Source organism: Prosopis cineraria, unplaced genomic scaffold (genome assembly GCF_029017545.1).
Source record: "Prosopis cineraria cultivar Desert tree isolate PC_DT_omini unplaced genomic scaffold, ASM2901754v1 PC4, whole genome shotgun sequence".
NCBI classification, from domain to species: Eukaryota; Viridiplantae; Streptophyta; class Magnoliopsida; order Fabales; family Fabaceae; genus Prosopis; species Prosopis cineraria.
Genome location: NW_026555335.1, coordinates 3,472,699 through 3,484,028, shown reverse-complemented (window position 1 = coordinate 3,484,028; position 11,330 = coordinate 3,472,699). Strand labels below are relative to the sequence as shown.

The 11,330-nt window shown below is 40.2% G+C and overlaps 2 protein-coding genes across 2 annotated transcripts; one reads left to right on the top strand and one right to left on the bottom strand.

The window, feature by feature from the left end:
• The first annotated feature begins 3,881 nt into the window (after positions 1-3,881).
• On the top strand, positions 3,882-7,467 carry LOC129309103 (uncharacterized). The gene is made up of 7 exons (XM_054950482.1): positions 3,882-4,160; positions 4,273-4,390; positions 4,728-4,816; positions 4,922-4,968; positions 5,067-5,155; positions 5,439-5,572; positions 6,302-7,467. The coding sequence occupies exons 1-7, from the start codon at positions 4,065-4,067 to the stop codon at positions 6,974-6,976; spliced, it is 1,248 nt and encodes a 415-aa protein (XP_054806457.1). The 5' UTR covers positions 3,882-4,064; the 3' UTR covers positions 6,977-7,467.
• Positions 7,468-8,966: 1,499 nt separating this feature from the next.
• On the bottom strand, positions 8,967-9,972 carry LOC129308355 (glucan endo-1,3-beta-glucosidase-like). Its single transcript, XM_054949435.1, has 3 exons — positions 9,748-9,972; positions 9,080-9,661; positions 8,967-8,972 (listed from the first exon to the last, which is right to left on the bottom strand). The coding sequence occupies exons 1-3, from the start codon at positions 9,970-9,972 to the stop codon at positions 8,967-8,969; spliced, it is 813 nt and encodes a 270-aa protein (XP_054805410.1).
• Between the last annotated feature and the right edge of the window lie 1,358 nt (positions 9,973-11,330).

Genomic DNA, 11,330 nt, shown 5'->3' with positions numbered 1-11,330 from the left:
AAGAAAGCCAAGCAAAGTTTGTGCAATTAGAGGTTTGCTTTTGTAACGGTTGGGATTTAAGAATCACAGACATTATTATTAACCGCATAAAGCAAAGTCAAAAATCAGCATGTATATAGTCAAATCATTAGTAGTTTCTTTGTCATCTTACTAAGTTATTAGATTTTTTTTTTTAAAAAAAACAACTACTTGCATGAGAAAGGTTAACGAACCAACGTCTCATTTAGTCAAATTTCTGGTTGGAAAATAAATATTTTAGCGAATCAAGTGCTTTGGGTTCAAAATGGTAGGAATTAATTGATTTTGAGTCATAAGGTTTAGAAAAAGTTGGAAAATGATATGAACAACTAATAAGTTACCGTTTGATATCATTCGGTGCTTTACGGCTGTTGCTTTGCAAAATCAATTCAACTCACTTTTGAGTTCCAAATTACTTTATTTATTTTTTCCTTTTTTTGATAATAAGACATCTTCAGTTTCTTAAAAATAGAAACCTTGTACATCATGTCATCCAAAGTAATAGCTTTTAGTATACATTTAATTAGCTTCCCTACAAGTGCGTCTATAAAACTAATCTACGCATACTATTTTTCTCTTGAAATATTAACAGGCTTCACGTCTAATTTTCTCTTGAAGCAAAGAAAAAGGTACAGTAGGAGATGATTAGTTTTTTTATTTATATTATTTTATTTTATTTTTGCCTAGACAGAACGAAAGAGTAAATTATTAGTTAAACAAGGCATTTATGAAGTAGATATGAATGCTGCTACGAATTAATGCAGTCTATTCCCATAATATCTTTGGCTAGTCATCATTTTGGACAAAACGTGAAGCCTCACCTTATTTGTGTCCATTTCGGGTCATAAATCAGACACATGGGTCCTCCCCAGTCTTCTTCTTCTTCTTCTTATTCTTCTTCTTCTTCTTTTCTTTTTTCTTTGTCTTTTTTTTTTTTCGGTGGGGTATAGGCAAGCTTTCCAGTTTCTCTTGCATTATATGTAGTATAACCTTCTACAGTGGTGGTGCACTGGTCTATATATTATTATATACATGTGAACGCTTTTTTTGTTGGCACACAGCCACACACAGATCTAGAGGGAGAGAGGGAGAGTGGATGAAGGTGGGTAGAAAGTAAAAGCAATGTACACTTTGAAATTTAAAAGGCAATGATTCAATCATGATGTGGTTGTGCTGTGTTGGTGGCTGAAAAGGTATGCGTTTGGCCATTATGTTAGATATATGAGGCAAAGAAAAGAGAGGGAGACAGAAGGGGTGTTTCAAATTTTGAAAATGAGAGAGGAGAGGCAGAAGGAGAAACAATCAAAAGCTTTTTTTTTTTTTTTTTCGGTTCATATTTTTTCATCAAGGGTAGGTGAATGAGTTTATAATTTTGAAAATACATCAGGGAAACAACTTCAGTACAATTGGGCCACGTGGGAGGGCTTTCAAGCAACACCATCATAGGCTGTATAGCTATAGCCTTCTTTCTTCCTCCCCATGGATTCATACTTGTTTGATCTTCTTACTAAACAAAAACTTGGTATATATTATTGGTTTAATTTTATCCCAGATCGCAAGTCATCGTTAAAAATAAAATAAAAAAGGGGGGATATTATTTTTTTAGAAAGACAAGAGAATCTGACTGGTATTTGAATGAGGACAAGTGAAACAGATCTCACACTTACTTCCAGCTTTTAATTTGTGCGTATTAATTTTAACTTTAAACGATAAAGCTTACAACTTTAAGCTTTGGGAACCCCAACTTAGCAGCCTAAATATCGGTTTGGCTCTCTTAATATTCATGCCTCACCAGTCTCTAAGCCCCAACAACTCTTCTTCTTCTTGTTTTTCTTTTATTTTCCCCCACTCTCTCAGTGAACCGACGACCATTTCCTTTTACTTGTTATTCTATTTCCACCTACTATTTGACTTTCTCTTTCGAAATGTGGTAAACCCGCTACACGGTTCTAGACTATTAAAGAGCTCCGAATAAAAAACCTCAAAATAGACAGGGGAATTGAAGACTTCGCACGTAAAGAATGTTGGGACAATGATTTTTTTTTCCCCATCTGTGTTTTAATGGCGGTGATATTGTGGGGGTGGTGTGCAGGGTCGTTGCCGTAAGGACAACGGACTTGGAATTCTCATGCACGGGACTTGAATTACTTTTGGTTTCATCAATTTGATGTGTCTCTTACTACAGTATTGTGAATCTACGAACTCTCATACTAATGTGGAGGAGAGATGACAAGTATCGAGGTTTGACCTGCGCAACCCACACGAGTTTTTGTGGGTTCGTGCATTCGACCTATCTATGTTGTCCCTGTCTCCCAACAGAGTTCGCGAGAGCATTTAACCATCCACGGCTACTTTAATATTACGGTCTTGTTAAGCAAAACCATGCATTTAATTTATCCTCCTTGCATCCACATTAATTATGCAAGCATATCATTTTGAATTGCGATGCCCTATATATAGTACTGTAGTGATATTCATCAACCAAAATATACATGTACGCGGATATGTATACAGTCTAATATAGAAATGCGCATCACTGTCAACATTGATGCATAACAAAGTCAAAGTGGGCATTGAAGGCAATAAAATCTCTGCATACACGAAGTATGAAATATAAGTTAGGGGAGAGTGTGGTGATTTGACGTGGCTAGGAATCAAGAATTTGTATTGAGAAGGCGAGTGATGGATATTTAAGAGAAGAAAAGCTAATATATATGCATGAGGTTGAATTCACGCAAGAAACAACACCATCACTGTTGATTCACAGGAGACGGCCATGTACACATCCGAGAGAGAGAGAGAAAGAGAGAGAGATGGATAAATATAGCAGCTAGGTAGAAAAGGGTTGAGGAGGGAGAGAGAAAGAGAGAGAAACGACTATAATATATGAACAAAGACGCTAGAATCCAGAAAGGAGAGGATAGTGAGGGAGGGAGAGGGGAAGAGAAAGAGAGAAGAGGGAGTATGATTCACAAATGATACGTCTACTTATCCCGCAATATCCGTTCACGTGCTGCTTCTGGTTTTGGCCTGAGCAAAGCCCTTGCCTGATTGTTCATTCCCTCAAATGGCCATGTACCTCTCCCTTTATTCACTCCCCATGCCACTGCATGCAGCCTTTTCTTTTTTCACCCCGCATTTCACTTCTTCATTATTCACTCTCTCTGTCACCTTCAATGTTCATTCCCGACTGTTTGCCCCCCTATACTGCTCCTCATTTAATTTCCTCACTTCATCTCCACGTTGCTAAACCCTTTTCTATCCCACACACTCACATATCTAACAATGCATACTCATTCATCACGATCAAGACTTGGCTTAACAACCTTGATCAAACTTTTGAAAAGGATTGACCACCAACAATGGATGAAAAAATTTATGAATTTTCCTCACTACGTATAATACCTGAAAGAAGATTTTAGAACAAGTCTGAAGGCTAATTATACAAAATATCATGTTTTTATAAAACTATATAAAATGTATTAAAAAAGAGATAATCAGTATAAGTAAGATGAGAAATAAATTTTGCAATAAATCTAAGCATGTGAATGTAGAATGTTCTATAATTTAGTGGAATGGAAAGAAAATGAGATGGTTGAAATAAAAAATGTTTGGACTAGGATGGAATCGTTTGGTTTTTTTTTTTTTTGTTTTTTTGGGGGGGGGGGGGGTGACGATTTCCGTTAAACAATGCATTGACCAAAAAGTAGGGAGGAGTGGAAGTGTTGACGCTTTCACAAAAGGCTTTAATAACATGAGTGGGTTTGCATGCGTGAGTGGGCTTTTCTCGGATAACGCCGTTACGGGCCGTTGTTTCCCTATATATACGCCCTTTGAATTCCAAATTAAAACTCATCCTCCCACCCTTCGTTTTCCTCAGTTTTCTATCCCACAAATGCCTACCTAGTTCCAAATTGAACCCCGCCTCTTAATTTATTCATGCTTGCGTGAGCCAAAAGCTTGGCATATTAGTCTCTCGTTGGAACGCTAATATCAATCATTGTCCGTCGCGTTTCTTTAATCTCTCTACCCAGCTATTTCTCGTCATGGGCAAGAAAGAGCCAGCGGATCACAGAGACAATGCCAAAGTTGAAGCTGTTCTTGACCTCATCAGAAAACAAACCCCGCTCACTGTTAAACAGGTTCGTGATTTTTATATTTCCTTTCACCCTTGTTATTTTTTTTCATTGCTACCACAAAAATGGGGTCTCGGTGTGGTTCTGATGTACAGATTGTCTTATTGTTGATGTGTAGGAGAAGTTCTGCAACTACGCTTGCGTAGAACGGTTTCTGAAGGCCAAGGGGGATAATGTTAAAAAAGCTGCAAAGCAACTCAGGGCTTGTTTGTCTTGGAGAGAGAGTATAGGCACTGGTAATATACCCACACGCAACACAGATGCTAGCTTTTATTTTTCTTGTTCTTCTTCTAATGCCTCTCTTTTTCAAAGCCTTTTCTTTCCTGCTTGCCGTGAAAAATTTTGTAACGACACAAACTCTATCGTTTCTTGAATAATAGAGTTTCTCTTTTTGTTTTCTTCCTCCACCAGAGAATCTTGCTTTTTTGCTTTTTTTGAATCAGTTAAGTTTTAAAACAAACAGTTCAAACCCGCCCCCTCATAGTAATCATGAGAGTCACTCCAAATAAAAAAGAAAAAGCTTCTCTCTTTTCTTTTGAGAATAACTGATGATTCAGAATATTGCAAAAACAGAGCATCTGATAGCAGACGAGTTCTCGGCCGAACTTTCCGACGGGTTGGCATATGTAGCCGGTCACGACGATGAATCCAGACCTGTTGTGGTAATTTCACTAACCCTGTCTCCCTGTTTAAAAAACAGAGACGTTTTGCCGTTTTATTCTGGAATCTGAAGTCTGTTCGATGGTTTGAAATCGGGGCAACTGCAGATATTCCGGATGAAGCAAGACTACCAGAAGTTACATTCCCAGAAACTGTAAGAATTTAAAACCCAGACATTTCCTCGGGCATATTATATGTGTCACAGTGACCAAATAGTAATGGTTCGGGTGTTGTAATTTGAAAATGGTGAAGGTTTTCTCGATTGCTGGTGTTCACACTGGAAGTGGCCATCTCGACCATGCCAAAAAACGTCGAACAGTTTGTGATGCTTTTTGACGCGAGTAAGTCCACCTCTCGAATTCCCATCATAGCCTCGTCTCGTTTTTGAAATATAAACATGAGGAGAATTAATAAACAAGTGAGGTGTTTTTTTTTCCCCCAATTGAGAGGGGGGTATTATCGGGAATTGGAGCGATAATTAATGCAAATATCCTGTGGCAGAATTGGTGCATTTGAAATGAACTCAGGATGCGATGCATCCTTAAATAAATTATTGTAGTTCGAAGAGGGTGGCAGGTGTAGTGAATTGTAAAATTGAGAGAAAGGGGGTGTTGGCATGTGCAGGCTTTTACAGGTCGGCGTCTGCTTTTACGAACTCGCTGCTGGCGGCACTGAAAATTGTGGGAGAGTACTACCCTGGTCGGCTATACAAAGCCTTCGTCATAGACCCTCCTTCTCTCTTCTCCTATGTCTGGAAGGTATTCCTCTTCTTTTCCATTGTCTCTTTTAATTTAATTTAACAGCCATGCCTACTTGTGGCTGCTAGCCTGCTACAATACTCACTTGCCAGCGACGCCTCTGCATGCTCTGTTCCTCATCAATGCATTACTTTTAGCCAGCCCACCGAGTCTGTCCCAGTGTCATCAAAATTGTGGTTACCATGATTGTGTGTATAGGTCAACCATTTTGAATTTGGAGACAGGCATGCACTGTGAGCACCTTTGATTTCCGGGGCTTGCTGTTCACATAATGCTGTACTACTACTGTTTTGGATTATGAGGAGGGAAAGACATCGAAAATGACCTCGCCCACCTGTGCCCGTTTCCTTGTCTCGGATTGTTATACCCTTCTAGCCATGCACAATTGCACATGCATCCCAGCCCCGATCATAACACGCGCGCACACATCCTTTTTTGCTTTCTCCTCTTCCTTTTACCCCCCACAATCACATCACCAATCCACACCACTCCAATTAATGTGTACCCATTCTCCACAGGGAATATATATTCATTCACAAGGCCATTTAAATTTATTGAATACCAGAAAAGTAAAAAAATAGTTTCATCTCTTGTTGATTTGAGGTTTCGGACACTTTGAAAAATTACTAAAAAATTTATTCTGCTGTTACTAGCTAGTTATTAAAATATTGAGTTGAGGTGTGATAAAAATAAAATAAAACAATTGATAGTGGGGATGATTGGGTGCAGGGAGTGCGGGCATTTGTGGAGTTATCGACTACGACAACGGTAGTATCGTCCCTAGACTTTGAGGAATCGCTGGACTTCAACGACATGGCGGCTTACCCGAGAGCCTGCTCCTCCCTCCGATTCGACCCCTCCACCATCAAGTCGACGGCCAAGATCGGCTCCTGCTCCTCCTCTCGCTTCTCCTTCACCGTCTCCCATCACTTCGACTCCCTTAAGCCCTGGTACCTGAGCTTCACCGACACCTCAGATTCCAAGGTGGGCCCCACTAACCTGGGCCCCTCGCTCATCTCCCCGCTCAACGCTCGCTCCCTCTCCTTCGCCTCGCCGGTGGCCAGGGGCCCCCGCGGGGACGTCAGCGCCAGGCTGGCCGCGAGGAAGAGCCTGTTCCCCTCCACTCCGCTGCCGCAGCGCGTGACGCCAAAGGAGGTGGCGACGCCCAGGAGGACGCCGCGCCCCTCGTTCCTGCACTCGCCGGCCGTGTTCTTCAGGAAGGAGGGCCACGTCAGCAGGGCGGACAGGTGTCGGGAATCTTTCTTGCCGTTCTTGAAGTTCTACAGAAGGCCGTACGACGAGATGATTTATAGGTCAAAGATGAGGCCCCCACTAGGCGGTCTCATCTCCATCGTCTCTCCACACCTCAGACGACGCCACGTTTCGGTGTCCCAGCGATTCTAACGCGATCAACGGCGCCACGCGTACATACAACAAATATTTGGTTTCACTTGACTCGCCAATGAATGAGCCTACATAACACTAACAGTAATTATTTAAAAAAGAAAAAAGAAAAAAGACGACGACGTGCTGGGCGGAGCATGAAATGGTGTGCCTTGTGCATTGATTCGGTCCTTTCGAAGCTTCGAGTGGAGCGGTGCCTGGAAATGAGGTGGCGTAGGTGCAACGGCGAAGCATTCTTTGAAAATACTGCGGTGGGAAATAGAAGAAGAAGGAAGAGACTGATACAACGAAAGCGTTGAAATTGAAACGACAACGTCGAAATTTGTAATATTATTACTATTATTTTATACTTGTTGCTGTTCATGTGGTAACTTTCTGAGTATGGAGCGTGAGAAACAAGAGGGCAGAGAGAGAGCAGAATCTTTTGGACCAGCTTGGTCGGACTTTTTTTGTTTATAATAAAGGAAAAAGAAAGAGCGAGTTTGAAAACTCGGACACTGTTGTACTGTTGCTGTTGTCTTTGTCAATAGTTTATGGTAGAGTTGGTAAGAATAAGTGTCGGGTTTGATTGTCTGAGAAGTCAACCAGGGCTCTGTTTTTGAATTTTTATTGGGATGAGTATGGGGAATGGAGAAGTGAAAAATTTGACAAATAGGAGGATCCGGGTACGGCGTGGTATTGGGGATTGGGATGGTGGTGTCATGTATCTCATGTGACGTTAAGGAATCAAAAATGTAAGAGGAATCAGTGTTGCGGATTCGCATATGCCGGAGAGAGCATCGTGTTGGGTTTGACGTGTTCCAAAAATGGGATTTGAAGGAGAGGCGGAGATTGAGGTGCAATGAGGACAAACACTGTGCGGTGTGCTCGGCACTTACATCAGCATATGGTGTTTGGAAGCAGTGGTTTGTTTGGTTGTGGGGTTTGAAACTCAAAGTCTTCTCCTCTGCTTCCTCTTGCTGTTTTTGAGGCTTCCAAATGAAAAACGACACGCAAACTCGATTATGGCCGACTGCACCTCCTTGTCAACTGAAATATCACTAAATTTACCCCCCCCCCAAAAAAAACCGAGGGGGCTTTCCTTTTCACCAGGGTCAATCCTTGCCTATCTCTTCTTCACTTGGATCCGACAAACTTGGCTCCATTTATGGCATTCGATTCGGAAATACGTTGCCTGTTGGGGACTGAGGATTCTTGTTTTTCTAACTTTCAATCCTCATTCGTGTTACCCGTATTCTTTTGTAACTTTCATCTTATTCTTAACATATTGTGGTTGTTTGTGTTTCATAATGTACATTATTGTACGTTCATAATCTTAATATATATATATAGATATTGATGGGGTATAAAATTATCATGGCGCATTATTAACATCGAGTTTGTATGAAGATGTTTATGGTAAAAGAATTGTGAGAAATTATAAAGCTTTAAAATAACACTTGCTAACAACCATAGTCTTGGGTTTTTCTTGGAGTGTCTGGACCCTGGAGAATTGAGTGTTTGTACCTTCTATTCGGTTCAGAATATGATTACAGATCAATCTTATTATGGCATTATTCCCATGTCTCTATTGGGCTGGCTGTACAAACAGAAGTCCAAGCTCTTTTTGGGGCTACCACTTCCCTCCTTGTCAATCAGACAAACATATTTGTTAAATCGACTAACGATGGTTGGGCCCATTGAATATGATTTTTAGTTCAAACTTCGTAGATGAAAAAATTCACGTTCGTAAAGCTATCACTATTAGATTTAACAATACTTAAATTTATCCTGACAGTACCAAATATTACATAATTATAAAAATTATATTACTTAAAATATGTTTGTTTCCACCTATGATGTTATGAATCTCTTTAGATATGCTAAACGCCACAATGGAATGGAATGGATATGCCCACGCTGGGATACAAAGTAAGTGCCAGTAACAGTACTATTCAAGGTGGACAACATATTTATGCATATATATAAATGGATTCTATCAAGCACTTGATTAATTCTGTGCCAAATAGGGTAAACTTCAGTGAAATCATTATTGAAAGTCCCAAAATTTCTTCCCACCAAATCAGGTTGCGAGTCCTCATTAAACATGGAATATATATAAACCTCCAAGTAGTTTGTCATCCTAGGAGTGCCCCCAACTCGCTCGACGTGGTCCTTCAAGTTTCTGTTATAATTCCTGGCATTCTCCACACAAGTGTAGGGCTCGTTCCCCTTCACAGGCCACCCCGTCTCCGACACCACGACCCTCACCCCCTCCCGCCCAACCACTTTTGCCGCCGCCGCCACAAAAGCATCCACCATCACGTCAAATAAGTTAAAGTACTCCGGCTCTCCGTCAATTACCAGCGGCTTTTTCGCCTGAAACAAAACAGGCTCCAGAGCTACGTGCTGCGGATCATTCACCAGCGCAGAATAAGGGTACGCGTTTATTAGGAGCGGCGCTCCGATGGAATGCAAGAAGTTGGTGACATCGGTCATGAAGTTGGAGACACTGTCCTCGAACTGACCTGCCGACGGAGGGTAGGACTTTCCCAGAACTTTAGGGGATACGGAGGTTGTGACCTTTACGTCGTAGGGCACCTTGTTAGAGATAAGGGCTTGGTGTGAAGGTTTCTCATGGCCGGGGCCACCAATGAGGCGTCGGGGCCGGGGATGGGCTCGTTGCCGACGCCGATTTAGCGGAACCTGATGGTGCCGTTCAGAGAAGAGATGAAGGGGGAGATGTTTCGGTCGAGCCAGTCGGCGGCGGCGGCGGATTGGGAGGAAGCGACCGAGGGGATTTGGTCGCTGGGAAGGGTGACGGTGAGGACAAGGTTGGAGCGTCTGAAAGCTTGCAAGACCTGAAGATCAGCGTCAAGTAAACGGAGAATAGGGATCGAGTAGTTCAAATTTTGTGTGGGGAAACCCGCCACCTGGCTTGGTGTTGGCAGATTCTCTGCGTTTCTTCCATATGTGATCCCGACCTGAGCTCCTGCTCGCACACACCCCACACCCATAATTTGTGTGGATACATCTCTTACAGGTGGGTCTAATAAATGGGACCCGCAATATTAAACAACAAATATTTTGATTTCGAGATGACATAATTAAATTGATTATTAATATTAATTAACTTTAACTAACGATGGTCGATGAGTAAGTAATTAATCTCCGTGAAAGTAGTGCCTATTGATCTTCATCAGAAATGCACCATTTCTCTTGTCATTGTAACTCTTTGTTGAGAAAACTTTATATTAGGGATTTTGAATCTACCAACATATTATCATATATGAGTCTTTTAAAATTGACTCCTCTTTCAGCACATCATTTCATCAATTCAATCAATGATTTATTTGATTTAACAGAGACAGATTACTAATGATAACATTAAAATAAATACACTACTCATTTAATAATTATTATAAATAAGTATTATGGATTTATTTTTAAAAGTAATTAAATGACGACAGTATTAATTTATTTATTTTAATGTCATAATTACCATTTGGACACTATTGAATTAAAAAATAATTAAATAGGGTGTGTGAAGGATTCAAATCCCAATCCCAATCCCAAATATATATGTATGTATGTATAGTGACTGACAGAAATAAGAGCAGTTACCCTGGGCGTTCACAGATGGAGAGAAGCTGATGACAGCGGTTGCAAGAAATGCAATCCAGATTCCAGAGACGAAGGTCATGTTTGCTTAATTTGAAGATTATCTAAACAACATCATTTACTTGTAAATAATTATCACTGTGTCTCTTGTTTTGTGTGTTAAAATGCCGTAGAGAATAACGCTGAGGTTATAAGCCGTAGCAGCCCTGAGGAGTTGCAGAGGCAGTCCAGGTCCTTTGTCACCCAAAAACTGAGATGCACTTCAAGGGGACTTTCTACTCTTCCTGTAATTGCGTTGCTTATGCATTGATATTGATACATCCTGGGATTTCTCCCCCTTAAATATTTCAAACAAGTTAATTAATTGTCTTAACTAACTGCTACTATATTAATTTTATTAATTGTTTTCATATTTAATGTTTTAGGCGTACAATAAGTGCTCCATGCCGTAACTATATATTTTTTATCAATTAAGGCCACTTATTATGCGGTGCCATGCGTTTTCCTAGGCTCCTGTTGTTGTGTCTATGACCAATTTTGTTATTTCTTACTCTCAATTTATAAAATATTTTTAGGTAAAATTTACTTCTCCATTGCTATAACAAAATATGAAAAATTTTGAGAAGATTAAAATTTTATTAAATAGAATTATTTTAATTTTACCCTCTCTCTATTTAATGTTAATTAAATGTAGAATTAATGTTATTAAAATGAAGGATGTTTTAGAAAGTTTATATTTTTATTTTAAAAAAAA